At 47.1% G+C, this 18,134-nt stretch overlaps 1 protein-coding gene across 1 annotated transcript in view; it reads right to left on the reverse strand.

Annotated features, from left to right (window-relative positions):
• LOC309415200 (zinc finger SWIM domain-containing protein 6-like) overlaps positions 1-18,134 on the reverse strand; it is a gene marked incomplete at its 3' end in the record, with an annotated part of 166,580 nt that overhangs the window by 16,427 nt on the left and 132,019 nt on the right. Inside the window, exon 10 of the mRNA XM_082012650.1 lies at positions 15,043-15,178. Within this exon, the coding sequence (XP_081868776.1) occupies positions 15,043-15,178 (136 nt within the window). The remainder of the gene's footprint in view (positions 1-15,042; positions 15,179-18,134) is intronic.

The raw sequence follows: 18,134 nt of genomic DNA on the forward strand, positions 1-18,134 counted from the left end.
AATTTTGTCCCTGCTTGACCTAACGAGATCCTTGTACTCTTCGTGAGTTGCCTGGCCCTTCTTCCAGAGGTGATAAACTCTCCTCTTTTCCCTGAGTCCCAGCAAAATCTCCCTGTTCAGCCAGGCCGGTCGCCTTCCCCGCCAGCTCTTCTTACGGCACATGGGGACCGCCTGCTCCTGCGCCTTTAAGATTTCCTTCCTGAAGACTGTCCAGCCTTCCTGGACCCCTTTGTCCTTCAGGACTGTCTCCCAAGGGACTCCCTCAACCAGTGACCTGAACAGGCCAAAGTCTGCCCTCCGGAAGTCCATGGTAGCAGTTTTGGTGACCCCTCTCCTTACTTCACTCACAACTGAGAATTCTATCATGTCATGGTCGCTAAGCACAAGACGGCCTCCAACCACCACACCTCTCACCAGTCCTTCTCTGTTTGTAAACAGCAGGTCCAGCAAGGCACCTCCCCTGGTGGGCTCACTCACCAGCTGTGTCAGGAAGTTATCCTCCACACACTCCAGGAACCTCCCAGACTGTTTCCTCTCTGCCGTGTTATACTTCCAACAGATGTCCAGTAGGTTGAAGTCCCCCACAAGAACAAGGGCCAGCGAATGCGAGACTTCTGCCAGTCGCTTATAGAATGTCTCATCTGTCTCTTCGTCCTGGTTGGGTGGTCTGTAATAGACTCCCAGCAGGATATCTGCCTCATTGGCCTTCCCCCTCATCCTTACCCATAAGCACTCTACTTGGTCTTCACAATCAGTGATTTCTATGCAATCAAAACACTCCCTAACATACAGAGCCACCCCACCACCTCTCCTTCCCTGCCTATCCCTTCGGAAGAGCTTATAGCCATCCATTGCAGCACTCCAGTCATGAGAAGCATCCCACCATGTTTCTGTGATGGCAACTACATCATAGCTGTCCCGCTGCACAATGGCTTCCAGCTCCTCCTGTTTGGTGCCCATTCTGCGTGCATTGGTGTAGATGCACTTGAGCTGGGTTATCGATTTCAACTCTGGCATGCCACCCCTAGGCTCAGCTCTAGTGAGCCTGGTTTTATCCCCTCCCCCCTCCAAATCTATTTTAAAGCCCTCTCGATGAGGCCTGCCAGCTCATAAGCAAGAATCCTTTTGCCCCTTGGAGTCAGTTGCACTCCATCTGCTGCGAGGAGGCCTGGTGCCATGTAAACCGCCCCATGGTCAAAAAACCCAAAAATGTGGGTCATGAAGGGTTTGAGACAATGACAGATTTGATTGGAATGTGCTAGATCAAGTTTATAGCTGTTATTGCTGTTTAGCTATTAATTGCCAGGCCCCTGTACTTGCCATGGGTTTGCTTTCCTTACGTATATTAGAGTCTAGTGCTCGTTAGTGGCTGCTTTTTGCTTTCGCTGCTGCTGTGCTGCTTATCGTCTGACTCTGCTGTGCCTGGGAACACTCTAACAGCAATGGCCTTGTGCCTGGGCTGGCAGATGGCCAGGGCATGGCTGCTGTTTCGGTGCTGCTGTATTGGACAGGCTGGAACTCCACTGTGAACTCGAAGCGAAGGGTCTGTGACCTGTGGATGAGTCCATATGGGAGCAGGACACCCCGAAGTGTCTGTGGCCGTGTGTAAGCCCATGCCAGAGCAGGTATATTTTGAAGCATCTGTGGCCATGGTTATGTTTGTTCTGCAGCAGGTATACCTCTGATGGGATTGTGGCCCAAGGATAAGTCCACGCTGGAGAAGGTACATCTCGAAGCATCAGTGGCTGTGCATGAGGTCATGCTGGAGCACCTCAAAGCATGTGGCCATGGAGAAGCCCTCGACAGTGCAGGTACATTCCTGGAGGGACTGGAACTATGGGTAAGGCCATGCTGGAGCAGTTTTACTTCTGAAGGGACTGTGGCTGTGGATGAGGCCACACTGGAGCAGATATATCTCTGGAGGCATTGTGGCCCATGGAGGAGGCCATTTTGGAAAAGGTGCACCTCAAAGTGACTGTGACTGTGGATAAGTCTATGCCACAGCAGATATACCCCTGGAGAGACTGTGGCTCATGGAAGGGACTGCAGTCTGTGGATAAGTCCAAGCCAGAGCAGGAGCAAGGGGAGGAGTTCATTGCAATGTTAAACCCTATGGTCCAGTCCAAAGGGCCCAGGGGTGGAGATTGTAATGGAAATACCTTTAAATTGTTGTAACCCATGAATTCAGTTGCATGTTATAGGAACAACTACTATAGCAGGAACCACCTGGACCAATGGAGGACAAGCCTTACAAGAAGCAGTGCAAGTGCAGCAGTGACCTGACCTGAGCTGGCTTTGGTGTCCAGGAACTCCATGCAACACACCACCTCTCCTGTCCTGAGTGATCACCATAAGAGATGGAGCCCAAAGTCATGGACTAAATGAACTCAATGGACATTTCATGGATGTTTGTGGACATTTCACAGATGTTTTACAGGGATGGTCTATAGACTAAGGGAATGATGATCTGTGTATTATATTAAAGGATGGGAAGGGGGAGTGGTTAATCAGGTTGTACTGGTTTGTATAATGTAAGCATACTGAGCATAACGTAAATGGTATGGAATAAGGGGTGGATACTGTCCTGGTTTCAGCCAGGATAGAGTTGGTTTTCTTCACATAAGCTAGTGTGAGGCTATGTTTTGTGTTTGGGATGAGAAAACATTGATAACATACTGATGTTTTGGGTTGTTGCTAAGCAGTCAAGGACTGTATGGCTTTTTGTGCTGGCCTGACAGTGAGAAGGCTGGGGATGCACAGGAAGCTGGGAGGGGACACAGCCAGGACAGTTGACCCAAACTGGCCAAAGGGATATTCCATAACATATGACGTCATGCTCAGTGTATAAACTGGGGGAGTTGGCCAGAGAGGGGCTGCAGCTCAGGAACTAACTGGGCATCGGTCAGCAGGTGGTGAGCAATTGTGCTGTGCATCACTTGTTCTGTATATTCTTTTATCATTAATATTACTATCATTGTTGTTGTTATTATTATTATTATTATTTTCTCTGTCCTATTAAACTGTCTTTATCTCAACCCACGAGTTCTACCCTTTTTCTTTTCTGATTCTCTTCCCCATCCCCCTGGGGAGAGGAGAGTGAATGAATGGCTGTGTGGTTGTTTTGGCTACCTGCTGGGTTAAACCGGAACAGTCCTTTTTGGCGCCCAACATGGGGCTCGACGGGCTGAGATAATGACAAAACTGACTAGAGGGTGTTAGAACAAATTTGTTATAAGCATTCATTATATTAGTTTGATAGTCGCTGGTCATAATGTTTATTCATTTGCTCTCAAAGTTCTTGTGCTTGTTCTCAGAGGTGTGTTCTGTGACACCTGACTTGCTGTATATGTTTCCCATTGTTCTGTTTATCATCTCTGGGAACTGGGTCAAGGTTATCATTGTGCTGTACTTTGTAACAGCGGCTTATGACATGATAAAATGGCTAGTCGTGACACTAATTTGGTATTTGTACTCAGCATTGCCATCATCTCTGTACTTCGGGAGCCACCTCTCGGAAATTATTAATAATTACACTTTTTACCTTTTCTCTTCAGAGAGCCAGTCTATGGGGGAGACACCTTCCTTTACCTTCCCCTTCTCTTCCAAGCTAGTTACAACAGCTTTTGAGAATTTCAGATATCCCTAGAATCTTCAAACCAGCATGCGCCTATTGCTAAGTCTCCCAAATGTGCTTCAGGTCTTGTTTAAAGTTAAACAATTATTTAAAAATACCACCCCTGCAACGGGCACTCTGGCTACTCAAACCCCGGCAACAGGCACTGCAGCCACTCAGACCCTGGCGGTGTGCACTGTGGCTACCCCAACCCCTGTGGCAGGCACTGCAGGTATTCCAACCCCAGTGATGGGCACTTATGGCTACTCAAACCCTGCAGATGAACCAGAGAACCAACCTGTGCTGGTATCAGTTGCCCCCATACACAAGAAGAAATGGACATGAAAGTCAGCTCATTTGGTAGTAAAGGATGATGAAGAAGGGCCATCAAGAGATGGCCTGATCCCTATCCCTGAGTGAGCTGCAAGATATGCGAAAACACTTCAGCCATCATCCAGGCGAGCACATTGTCACCTGGCTGCTCTGATGCTGGGATAACGGGGCCAGTAGCCTGGAAATAGAGGGTATGGTGGCCAAGCAGCTGGAGTCCCTGTCTAGGGAAGGGGGCACTGACAAAGCAACACAAGACCTCAGCCTCTGGAGACGACTCCTGTATGGCGTGAAGGAAAGGTATCCCTTAAAGGAAGATATTGCATGTCGCCCAGGCAAATGGGCCACCATGAAGAGAGGTATCCAGTACCTGAGGGATTTAGCCATGCTGGAGGTGATTTATAATGACCAGGACAACACAGATCCAGATGAAGTCCAGAGCACACAGTCTATGTGGTGGAAGTTTGTACAGAGCACACCATTGTCGTATGCCAACTCATTAGCAGTAATGACCTGGAAAGATGGAGATGGGCCAACGGTAGATGAATTGGCTGGACAACTCGAGAAATATGAAGAAAATCTCTCCTCCTCCCTATGGGCCTGCGTCTCAGCTGTGGAGAAACTGCCAGGCATGATGGCTGAGAAACTGTCCCGGGACTTTCAGTGATTCAAAGACGATATGGTCTGCTCCCCAGCTGTACAGACCAGTATCTCAGCTGTTAGGAGTAAGTGTTCTTCTGCTCAAGAGGGAAGATACAGGGGGTACACACCACGGGTCACCCTGTGGTTTTATCTGCGTGACCACGGAGAGGACATGAGGAAGTGGGATGGAAAATCCACCTCGACCTTAGAGACCCAGGTATGTGAGTTGCAAGGAGAAATAATCACAAAAAGGAGTTCTTCCAGGAAAATTGTTGCTCTGGTTTCCAGTGAGCAGTTTCCCAGGAAGGGTAAAAGGGCTGGTCTGACTTCTGAGCTTAATAATAAAGGGATTTCTGATTTCTATTTAGAAGAAGTGGGTAATGGATACTATAACCAGCATTAGAGGGGCCCTGCCTCTAGCCAGGCGGAGGAGAGGGATAACAGAGTTTATTGGACTGTGTGAATTCGATGGCCTGGCATGTCAGACCCACAGGAATATAAGGCTCTAGTAGACACTGGTGCACAGTGTACCCTAATGCCCATCAAGCCATATAGGGGCAGAACCCATTTGTATTTCTGGAGTGACAGGGGGACCCCAACAGCTGACTGTACTGGAGGCCGAAGTGAGCCTAACTGGGAATGAGTGGCAGGAGCACCCCGTTGTGACTGGCCCAGAGGCTCCGTGCATCCTGGGCATAGACTACCTCAGGAGAGGGTATTTCAAGGACCCAAAAGGGAATTGGTGGGCTTTTGGTATAGCTGCTTTGGAGATGGAGGAAATTAAACAGCTGTCCACCTTGCCTGGTCTCTCAGAGGACCCTTCTGTTGTGGGGGTGCTCAGGGTCGAAGAACAACAGGTGTCGAACGCTACCACAACAGTGCACTGGCGGCAATATCACACCAACAGAGACTCCCTGATCCCCATCCATAAGCTGATTTGTTAGCTGTAGACCCAAGGAGTGATAAGCAAGACTCACTCACCCTTTAACAGCCCTATATGGCCAGGGCGAAAGTCTAATGGAGAGTGGAGACTGACAGTAGACTATCGTGGACTGAATGAGGTCATGCCGTGACTGCGTGCTGCTGTGTGGGACATGCTAGAACTTCAATATGAACTGGAGTCAAAGGCAGCCAAGTGGTACGCCACCATTGATATTGCTAACGTGTTTTTCTCAATCCCTGTGTCAGCAGAGTGCAGGCCACAGTTTGCTTTCACTTGGAGGGGTGTCCAGTACACCTGGAATTGACTTCCCCAGAGGTGGAAACACAGCCCTACCATTTGCCATGGGCTGATCCAGAATGCACTGAAACAGGGTGAAGCTCTGGCACACCTGCAATACATTGATGACATCATCGTATGGGGCAACACAGTAGAAGTAGTTTTTGAGAAAAGGAAGAAAAGAATCCAAATCCTTCTGAAAGCCAGTTTTGCCATAAAACAAAGTAAGGTCAAGGGACCTACACAGGAGATCCAGATTTAGGAATAAAATGGCGTGATGGACATCGTCAGATCCCAATGGATGTGATCAACAAAATAACAGCGATGTCTCCACCAACCAGTAAAAAGGAAACACAAGCTTTCTTAGGTGGTGTGGGATTTTGGAGAATGCATATTCCAAACTACAGTCTGATTGTAAGCCCTCTCTATCAAGTGACCCAGAAGAAGAAAGATTTCAAATGGGGCCCTGAGCAAGGACAAGACTTTAACCAAATTAAACAGGAGATAGTTCATGCCGTAGCCCTCGGGCCAGTCCGGGCAGGACAAGATGTTAAAAATGTGCTCTACAGCACAGCCGGGGAGAATGGCCCTACCTGGAGTCTCTGGCAGAAAGTACCAGGGGAGACCCAAGGTTGACACCTAGGGTTTTAGAGTTGGGGATATAGAGGATCTGAGGCCTGCTATACTCCAACTGAAAAAGAGATATTGGCAGCATATGAAGGGGTTCGAGCTGCTTCGGAAGTGGTTGGTTGTTGGGATCACCCTGCACGGCTTGACCTTAAGGAGAAGGAGCTGTGGCATTGAGAAGCTGGTAAACAGCTGGATATCTGCACGGCTCGGCCTTGAGGAGAAGGAGCTGTGGAAAACAACTAAGAAGAAGCGAGGAAAACAGGAACACCTGCAAGCAGCGAATCCTGACTGTGTGAGAGGCTCATGGACAGCGCGTGATATTTTGTATATAGCCAATTGCAATAGTGTGTGTAACAAGCTGTAACCAATCATGAGTGTGTGCGCAGTGACTAAGCGAAAATTATTGTCAGACAAGACAATAAACGGCTTCGGAATATAACTCTCATAGAGTTGTGAAGTCCATCCTTCTCCCGCAACTGGTGACCCCGACGTGATACGATCTATGGGATCTCATCGTTGAACACCGGTCGAGCGCAGAGGACGCCGCGGGAGAAGCCCGGTTGGAAGAATTGCAGTCAGCGGGACTGACGCAAGGAAAAAGAAAAAGGAATACGTTGCAACGGAAAAGCACCCAGCGAGGTGAGGTGAGCAACCGGGGCGGCATGGGGCAGAACACATCGCGTGAAGAAGGGGCGATAGTCAGACTCCTGCTGCATATGCTCTCTAAGAGAGGACTGAAATATGATGAATATACACTTAAAAGGCTCCTAATTTGGAGCCGAAAGAAAGGGTACCCCCCCGATCTGTCTGTGGCATTTAAGGCAGAGACGTGGGAGGAGATAGGAAAAATGTTATGGGAACATATTGAGAAAACCGCTGCAGAGTTAGTGACGGCGTGGAAGTTGATATTAACCACATTAAAAGCCTTAAAGGCAGAGAGAAAAGCTGCAGCTGATATGGAGGAGGCTGTTAAACCGCCTTCAACCAATCCGTTTTTAACTGAGCCAGAGGGTCCAGGACCTTCAGCGACTCCGAATGCACCGCCTGAGGTGCCAGATGCACCGGGTGAACCGGCTGCATTAGATAAGTCAGAGAAACAGATCTACGATGATGTATGTGAGGGCAAGACAGGACAAAGCTGCCCAGAACAATGTACTCAATGTTCCCCTGTGTGCTCGTGTGAAAGATTGATGGGGCGGGCTTCACCACCCCCGAAACCACCCAGACTTAACTGATCGAAAGCCATAGTTTTGAAGCCCTCAGCCGAGCCCCTGCCACCTTTATGGCCCCCATTGCCTGATAGCAGCGACGAAGGAGAAGAGCCTGTTGTAGAGACTATAGGGAGGCAAGAGCCTAGAATGAAAGGCAACCCTAGAGAGCGGTGGAAAGACCTTTTTTTAGGAGCAATGAAAGACGAGGAAACAGAGTTACCGATGGCATTTCCCGTTAGTGTACAGCCTCACAGGCCCAATCGCTGGGACCCATTTCATTGGGACTTGATTAAGAAAGTGCGGAAGGCAGTACAAAATTATGGCTTGCAATCACCTTTCACGCAAGCTCTATTAGATAACATATTCACAGGAATGGTTCTTACACCATGGGATTGTCGGCAGATGATAGATATGTTGTTGACACCAACCCAAAGGTTATTGTGGGCAGACAGATGGTATAAACTCTGTATGCAAGAAGCCCTGAGAAACCTGGAGCATCAAGACGGCGATCCGCTTCAGAACATTACTATGGAACAAATGACAGGCCAGGGACTGTTTGTGGATGTTAGATTGCAAGCTCGGCTGCCCTTAGAAGCCTTGCAATTAGTTGGGCGACTAGCGTTGAATGCGTTGCAAACAGTCCCTGAGGAGGGAAAGAGGCAACCATCTTACACTCAAATTAGACAAGGGAGAGATGAACCATATATGTCTTTTGTTGATCGTCTGAGAGACACTTTGAATAAGGTGTATACCAATGAAGACGCAAAACTAGCAGTGTTGTTGAATTTAGCAGTAGAAAATGCCAATGTAGATTGCAAAAGAATTTTGTTAGCTTTGCCAAAAGAAGCAACGTTAGTACAAATGGTAGAAGCCTGCAACAGAGTAGGCTCTGCCACACATCAGGCAGAGACACTCGCAAGTGCCTTTGCAGCAGCAATTAAGCCATTTATAAATGGAAAAGGGGAGAAAAAATGTTTTAATTGTGGAAAAACAGGGCATTTTAGAGCTCAGTGCAAGGCCACAAGGAAAGGACCTAGGCAGATTGAGACAGGTCATAAATCCTTCCAACAAGGACCCTTTCAGCAAGGAATAGGCCCAGCAGGAGCACCATGTGGTCGATGTCAAAAATTTGGTCATCAAGCCTCAGAATGTTGTTCAAAGTATCATTGGGATGGTATGAAATTGGGAAACGGGCGACCGAGTGTGAAGGCACCCCGCACGACAACACAAATGGGGAAGCACCACCAGGCGGCTTGGAAAGCCTCAGCGCCCAAACCAGAGGGAGCGCCGGAATGGACGTGGAAACAACAGTAGAAGTTACCTTATGGGACATGTCGGTTTATGATGTCCCAACTAATGCGAATGGACCATTAGGATATGGATTGAGTGCTTTGTTATTAGGACGATCTTCAGCAACAAAGCAGGGACTTTTTGTTCTCCCTGGAGTCATTGACGCTGATTATACGGGAACCATCAAAGTAATGTTGTGGACTCCATCTCCTCCTGTTGCGGTTCCTGCAGGCACACGTATTGCACAACTGGTGCCTTTTACTGCTTCTGTACCTCACGCAGCGCAATCAGTGAGGGGGAATGGAGGGTTTGGCTCAACAGGAAGACCACAAATCTTTCTAGCATTAGATATCAGCAGAAGAAAACCGACTTTGAAAATGAAGTTTAGGCATCCTGACCCCACCGTGCGACCGCGACAATGGACCATCGATATGTTAGTGGATACAGGAGCTGATGTGACCATAATCAGTCAGTGAGAGTGGCCGCCAGGCTGGCTGGCTCAGACTCCAGCTCACGGACTTGTAGGGGTTGGTGGGTTTTCTGCAACACAACAGAGCGTAACAACTCTAACCTGTGAAAATCCAGACGGGCTAGTGTGTTCAGTACGACCCTATGTAGCCGCATTACCATTAAGTTTGCTTGGGCGGGATGTACTGAGTCAAATGAATATATCACTCTCTAGCGATCCGCAGGGTTTTCGGTAGTGGCCATTGAAACGCGACCTGTGCTCAAACTGGAATGGAAAACCGATGATCCAGTGTGGGTAAATCAATGGCCGCTGACCGCAGAAAAGGTCGCCCACCTGGAAGATTTGGTAAAAGAACAGCTAGAAAAAGGCCATAGTGTGCCAACCACTAGTCCTTGGAACACACCTGTTTTTGTGATTCCAAAGAAAAGTGGAAAATGGAGACTATTACATGACTTGCGAGAAGTCAATAAGGTTATAGTGGACATGGGAGCCTTGCAACTAGGGCTACCATCTCCCTGTATGATACCGAAGTATTGGAAGCTTTTGATTATAGATCTCAAAGATTGCTTTTTTACAATCCCTCTGCATGAAGGCGATGCCAAACATTTTGCATTCTCAGTCCCAAGTACAAACAAGGCACAACCCATGCAAAGATATCATTGGACAGTATTGCCACAAGGCATGAAAAATTCGCCCACGATGTGTCAAATTTATGTAAATTGGGCTTTACAGCCAATCAGAAAAAGGTGGCCTCAATATCTCATCTATCATTGTATGGATGACATATTGTTGGCTGGTGATCAATTAAATCCAGAAGAAATGAACGGGGAGCTCGTTGAGCTTTTGAGGCAAAGTGGGCTGCAAGTGGTGCCGGAAAAGATACAAGCTGAAGCGCCTTGGAGGTACTTGGGGTGGATGATCACTGAAATGTCGGTGACCCCCCAAAAGGTTGAATTAAGAATTCAGATTAAAACATTAAATGATGTACAAAAATTGGTAGGAGACGTTAATTGGATTCGACCTATTTGTGGGATCACAAACCAAGATATGGAGCCTTTGGTTCAGCTGTTGCAAGGGGATAGCAGGTTAAACTCTCCTCGGCAATTGACCAAGGAAGCCCAGGAAGCAGTAGCAAACATTTCTGAAAAGGTGACTCAAGCATTTAGTTCTAGGATAGACCCCTCGATAGGGATCACTTTGGCAATAATCAATCACGAGCGACATCCCTATGCACTTATAATACAGTGGATAACAAAGCCAGAATCAAAAGCGGACCCATTGAGAATGTTAGAGCGGGTCTTTTTGCCTCAGAAGCACAGAAAAACCATCACCACGAAAGCAGAGTGTTTTGCAAATTTGATTATGAAAGGGCGCAACAGAATTATTGATATATCGGCAAAGGACCCGAAAACGATTTTAATACCATTACAACAAGAATATTTGACTTGCGCTTTGCAGCACTCTGTTCCCTTGCAAACTGCATTAGCAGGATTTGAAGGTGACATTCAGATTCATTATCCATCACACAAAATGTTCACCTTTTTTAAAAAAACCATGAAGTAGAAGAAAAATCAAAGTGTAGTCAATATCCAGTTCAAGGTGCTACAGTATTTACGGATGGTGGTGGGAAAACAGGCAAGGCAGCAATAGTATGGCGAGAGCACGGAGAATGGAAAGAACGGGTACTTGTCATACCAGGATCAGTTCAAAAGGTAGAACTACAGGCAGTAATTGAAGCCTTTAAATTATGGCCTGAAGAACCTGTGAATATAATTACTGATTCTTTATATGTAGCTGGAGTACTCCAAAGATTGGAAGGTTCAATCCTCAGACAAGTACAGCAGGAACAGCTATATCAACAATTTAGAACGCTTTGGTTTTTATTGCAGAAAAGACGACATCCTTATTACGTTATGCATATACGCAGCCATACCAACCTTCCAGGGGAATTGGTGGAAGGAAATGCAAGAGCTGATCGGCTGACTGCCGCAGTATGGGCTGGACCGGCCCCGGACCGTTTAGGTCAAGCACAAGCCTCTCATGCCTTTTTCCATCAATCCGCCAAAGTTTTAGCGAGACAATTTAATCTAAGTGCAGGTGACGCTAGAGCTATTATACAGACTTGTGCCGATTGTCAACAAATAGGCCCAGGAATCACGATTACAGTAAATCCCCGAGGATTGCATTCGCTACAACTACGGTAGATGGATGTGACACATGTCGCTGACTTTGGAAGATTTAAATATGTTCATATTTCAATTGATTGCTATTCTGCAGTAGTTTGGGCCACTGCACAAACAGGAGAAACTAGTAGACATGTACAAAAGCATTTGCGAGCTGCATTCGCAGCCCATGGTATACCCCTACAAATTAAAACCGATAATGGCCCTTGTTATGTAGCCCAGTCAACCCAACCATTTTTTGCTCAATGGGGAGTGACGCATGTTACTGGAATACCGCATTCCCCAACTGGACAAGCTATCGTTGAACGAATGAATCATTCCCTGAAGTGTTTATTGCAAAAACAAAAAGGGGGAGAGGCTACCACACCACCTCAAGAACATTTGAATAAAGCCTTATATGTGTTAAATTATTTGCGTCTAGCAGAAGGAGAAACAGTACCTCCCATAACAAAACATGTAAAAGGAATGACAGGAAGTCTGTTTAAGTTAACACAAAATGTGCAAGTAAAAGTTAAAAATTTGGAAAAGAATATGTGGGAAGGACCTTTTCAACTGCTAACCTGGGGACGAGGTTACGCTTGTGTCATTACAGATTCTGGAACTCGTTGGGTACCTGCAAAATGGGTAAAACCATGGGTGAAACAGTCACCATCGTCGTCGTCGGACACATCTTGACACTATCAGGTGTCATCGCAATCTGGATGCCACCTCAGCCAAAAGAAAATGTATGGGTAAATCACACTGAAATTTGCGGTATCATGAGAGGAACATGGAAAGCTTTTAGGGCAAAGCGCTCTATAACTACAAATCCTTTGGTGAGATATAATATTGGTTTTCATAGCTTTGTGCAGGCGCTTTTTCCATCGCTAGGAGTCGTTTCCATCGCTAGGAGTAGTACAGCTAGAATTGTTTGCCTTGTAACATTCTGCTATTGGCTTAAGCATAGTTGATATGTGACTGCTGGATTATGGTAAGATGCTGTGTGAACAAAGCCTACGAACCAATAGACGGGATGGCTGTGGCGCGTGCAGCACGTCTGGCCAGCGGGCACATGCGCCATAGGCTCCCTGTGTTAAAAGGTGACAACCGAGGTGAGTTCCGACACTCGCTGGCCACGTGTGTCAAAACTCGTTCCTCGGCAAAAGTAGAAATACCGGGATTTCCCGAAGGGCAGTGGGACGGTGTACGGCAAGGCCACCGTTGCCTCCGTGGGGATGCCCACGTAAAGCTGGCACCTACCGACTGCTGGGCTGAGTTCGCGGCACAGGACGATACAAGAATGTACAGATGGTCCATCTTCCTCACAGTCCTCGGGTTGCAAATGATCCATCAGGTTTTGTTTATAGATAAACAAAAAGGGGGAGATGTTGGGATCACCCTGCATGGCTCGACCTTAAGGAGAAGGAGCTGTGGCATTGAGAAGCTGGTAAACAGCTGGATATCTGCATGGCTCAGCCTTGAGGAGAAGGACCTGTGGTAAACAACTAAGAAGCAGCAAAGGAGCGCAGGAACACCTGCAGGGAGCGAATCCTGACTGTGTGAGAGGCGCGTGGACAGCGCGTGATATTTTGTATATAGCCAATTGCAATAATGTGTGTAACAAGCTGTAACCAATCATGAGTGTGTGCACAGTGACTAAACAAAGATTATGATATATATTGGAGTCAGACAGAACAATAAACGGCTTCGGAATATAACTCTCATAGAGTTGTGAAGTCCATCCTTCTCCCGCAGTTGGTACTGAAGCACAGCTCCTCCTGCCGGTGCTGGGCTGGATGCTCAAGGGGAGGGTCATCATGCAAGTGATGCTACGTGGAGTAAGTGGGTGGCACTGATCACACAGCAGGCTCGAATAGGAAACCCCAATCGCCCAGGAATCTTGGAAGTGATCATGGACTGGCCAGAAGGCAAAGGTTTTGGAATATTGCCAGAAGAGGAGGTGACGTGCTGAAGAGGCTCCACCATATAATAAACTGCCAGAGAACGAAAGGTGTTGGGATCACTCTGCACGGCTCGACCTTAAGGAGAAGGAGCTGTGGCGTTGAGAAGCTGGCAAACAGCTGGATATCTGCACAGCTCGGCCTTGAGGAGAAGGAGCTGTGGTAAACAGCTAAGAAGCAAGAAAAACAGGGACACCTGCAAGCAGCAAATCCTGACTGTGTGAGGGGCGCGTGGACAGCGCGTGATATTTTGTATATAGCCAATTACAATAATGTGTGTAACAAGCTGTAACCAATCATGAGTGTGTGCGCAGTAACTAAGCGAAAATTATGATATATATTGGAGTCAGACAAGACAATAAACGGCATTGACCTGATCATATTGGTCGTATGCGTCTTGTCCGAGACTTCCGTGTCAGAAAGGCAATATGCCCCTTTTACTGATGGGTCCTGTCGTATTATAGGAAAACATCGAAGGTGGAAAGCTGCTGTATGGAGTCCTAAACAACAAGTCACAGAAGCTGCTGAAGGCCATGGTGAATCGAGTCAGTTTGCAGAGGTGAAAGCCATCCAGCTGGCTTTAGATATTGCTGAACGAGAAAAATGGCCAATACTCTATCTCTGTACTGACTCATGGATGGTGGATAATGCTCTGTGGGGGTGGCTACAGCAATGGAAGCAGAGTAACTGGCAGCAAAGAGGCAAGCCCATCTGGACTGCTGTGTCGTCTCAAGATATCGCTGCCCGGGTAGAGAACCTAGTTGTAAAAGTACGCCATGTAGATGCCCACATACCCAAGAGTCAGGCCATTGAAGAACATCAAAACAACCATCAGGTGGATCAGGCTGCTAAGATTGAAGTGGCTCAGGTGAATCTGGACTGGCAACATAAGGGTGAATTATTTATAGCTCGGTGGGCCCATGACACCTCAGGCCATCAGGGAAGAGATGCAACATAGAGATGGGCTCAGGATCAAGGGGTGGATTTGACCATGGGCACTATTGCACAGCTTATCTATGATTGTGAAACGTGCGCTGCGATCAAGCAAGCCAAGCGGTTAAAGCCCCTCTGGTATGAAGGATGATGGTTGAAATATAAATATGGGGAGGCCTGGCAGATTGGCTACATCACACTCCCACAAACCTGCGACCTTGGCGTCAGCACCTTGCCACTACCATCACACACACACACACAACCACATCAGTAAAGAGAACACGCGCTAAAACTGTCGTTTAAGACAAAACCACATGCCCCAAAGAGTAGAATTCTAGAAGGATTTGCAAGATAGAATGCTGTTTTACAGTTGTAGGTAAACACTAATTGTACATTTGTAAATGATTATACTGTAGTTACTACAGACATCAATTGCTTTTACAGATGACAGAACCAAAGTAATTTCTCCATAAAGGTAACAATGCTTCTTTTAGAAAAAAAGACTAGGTCTTGATTACCAAGCTTTTTCCCCTTTTCCAAACTGCTACTTGTGCTCTTTCTCGATGACTTGTGAATACATACCGCATGGCTCTCAGTGCAGTTCTGTATGCCAATTCAGCATCATGAGGTAGGAGAGAGGTGAAAAGATACTTGGCAAATGTGTGCATTGGAACACTCTCTCGATGGATGACTTCACCTAAACCACTATATGGTCCAGCTGTGGGAAAGAGAAAGAGAATGTCAGTCTTTACATATTGTTAAAACACAACTTCTGGACCTTTAAAAACATTCACTATACCTTGAGTTAGAAGTGGTATTCAGAGACAGTTTGCGGTAGAAAAGGTAAAGTTGCATTGATATTTTTGTGAAATATAAGTATATTAAATACCATATATTCTTTGAGACAACAAGACAGAATGCAAATTGTATAGTACTAAGCTCAATACCAGTGCACATAAAAATGACAGAATGGTCCCAGGGCTCCATGGGGTGTCTATGGTATGCAAAAGTAGAAGATGATAATCCTAGCTTTGCCTCTGTGTAGTTATATTGTGCACATGAATCCCTATGCACCCTCTGTTGGTGCATAATTGCTTTATCACAAATCCACCAGAAAAAAAAGTGGTTACAGTGGAAAAACATGTATCTTTAATAGAAGTTACATGACCAATCACTACAGCAGCACTACCTGACATTAGGTATTTAAATAACTCACGAAGAGTACAAGGATCTCGTTAGGTCAAGCAGGGACAAAATTAGAAAGGCAAAAGCCCAGCTAGAGCTCAGTCTGGCCACAGTCGTACAGGATAATAAAAAATGTTTTTACAAATATATTAACAACAAAAAGAGAGGCAAGGAGAATCTCCATCCCCTACTGGATATGGCGGGGAACATTGTCTCCAAGGACGAGGACAAGGCTGAGGTACTTAATGCCTTCTTTGCCTCAGTCTTTAATAGCCAGTCCAGGTATCCACAGGGTATTCAGCCCCCTGAGCTGGAAGACGGGGATGGAGAGCACAATATACTCCTCATATTCTAGGAGGAAGCAGTCAAGGACATGCTAAACCACCTGGACACCCACAAGTCTATGGGGCCTGATGGGATCCACCCAAGAGTACTGAGGGAGCTGGCGGAGGAGCTTGCCAAGCCACTCTCCATCATTTATCAGCAGTCCTGGTTAACAGGGGAGGTCCCAGAAGACTGGAGGCTTGCCAATGTGACGCCCATCTACAAGAAAGGCCCAAAGGAGGATCCTGGGAACTACAGGCCTGTCAGCCTGACCTCTGTGCCAGGGAAGATCATGGAGCGGTTCATCTTGAAGGTGCTCACAGGGCATGTGCAGGACAACGAAGGGATCAGGCCCAGCCAGCATGGGTTCATGAAAGGCAGGTCCTGCTTGACCAACCTGATCTCCTTCTATGACCAGGTGACCCACCTAGTGGATGAAGGAAATACTGTGGACGTTGTCTACCTGGACTTTAGTAAAGCCTTTGACAGCATCTCCCACAGCATTCTCCTGGAGAAACTGGTGGCTCATGGCTTAGAGAGGTTTACTCTTCGCTGGGTGAGGAACTGGCTGGATGGCCGAGCCCAGAGAGTTGTGGTGAACGGCGTTAAATCTGGCTGGCGGCCGGTCACAAGCGGTGTTCCCCAGGGCTCGGTTCTTTGGCTGGTCTTGTTCAATATCTTTATAGAATATCTGGATGAGGGGATCGAGTGCTCCCTCAGTAAGTTTGCAGATGACACCAAGTTGGGTGGGAGTGTTGATCTGCTGGAGGGTAGGAGGGCTCTGCAGAGGGATCTGGACAGTCTGGATCGATGGGCAGAGGTCAGCTGTATGAGGTTTAATAAGGCCAAGTGCAGGGTCCTGCACTTTGGCCACAACAACCCCATGCAATGCTACAGGCTTGGGGAGGAGTGGCTAGAGAGCAGCCCGGCGGAAAGGGACCTGGGGGTGCTGGTTGACAGCCAGCTGAACATGAGCCAGCAGTGTGCCCAGGTGGCCAAGAAGGCCAACAGCGTCCTGGCCTGTATCAGAAATAGCGTGGCCAGCAGGAGTAGGGAAGTGATTGTGCCCCTGTACTCAGCACTGGTGAGGCCGCAGCTTGAATCCTGTGTTCAGTTTTGGGCCCCTCACTACAAGAAGGATGTTGAGGTGCTGGAGCGTGTCCAGAGAAGGGCAACAAAGCTGGTGAGGGGTCTGGAGCACAAGTCTTATGAGGAGCGGCTGAGGGAACTGGGGTTGTTCATTCTGGAGAAGAGGAGGCTGAGGGGAGACCTTATTGCTCTCTACAACTACCTGAAAGGGGGTTGTGGTGACGAGGGTGTTGGCCTCTTCTCCCAAGTAACTAGCGATAGAATGAGAGGAAATGGCCTCAAGTTGTGCCAGGGGAGGTTTAGATTGGATATTAGGAAAAATTTCTTCACCGAGAGAGTGGTCAGGCATTGGAACAGGCTGCCCAGGGAGGTGGTGGAGTTGCCATCCCTGGAAGTGTTCAAAAATTGTGTGGATGTGGCACTTCAGGACATGGTTTAGGGGACATGGTGGCGCTGGATTAATGGTTGGACTTGATGATCTGGAAGGTCCTTTCCAACCTAGTGATTCTGTGATTCTGTGACTTGGTCTCCAGAGAAGACTTGGTCAGATCTTGCACCAAAGCTGCTTTTATTAGTCCATTATAGCCACACGATCTTAAAAATTGTACTTGTTGTAGGGAAACTATTCCCATTGTTGAGGCAATGGATTTGGCTCACACTCAGTGCAGCCAGTGCAGTACTTCAACTTCATAACAGCAGTGTCAAGATTGACAACAGAAATTACTATTTTAAATGAAATGAAACTATCTGCTTGCTGAGTTCTGAATGTTCACCATGCATATGAATCCCATTTTTGCATTTTTCCTGCAACCTTAAGACTGGTATTCCTATTAATAGGAAAACTATGTCAAGCAGTTTTTTACTTCAGCGGCTAGAGTTTCAGGCATTAAATGTTGCAAGATACAGAATAAGAATCTTACATTAAGTGTTATTGGACAATTATTGCACAAATAGTAGCCAGAAGTCCTAGAAGTTACTACTTCCTCTTCTACTAGACATTCCAACCCACCACGCTTGGATGGATAAATAACTGTGTGAGCACACTTCTTCACTGTAGTCACACGTGTCAGCTTCCA

Source organism: Phaethon aethereus, assembly GCF_964289735.1.
Source record: "Phaethon aethereus genome assembly, chromosome: W".
Classification (NCBI taxonomy): domain Eukaryota; kingdom Metazoa; phylum Chordata; class Aves; order Phaethontiformes; family Phaethontidae; genus Phaethon; species Phaethon aethereus.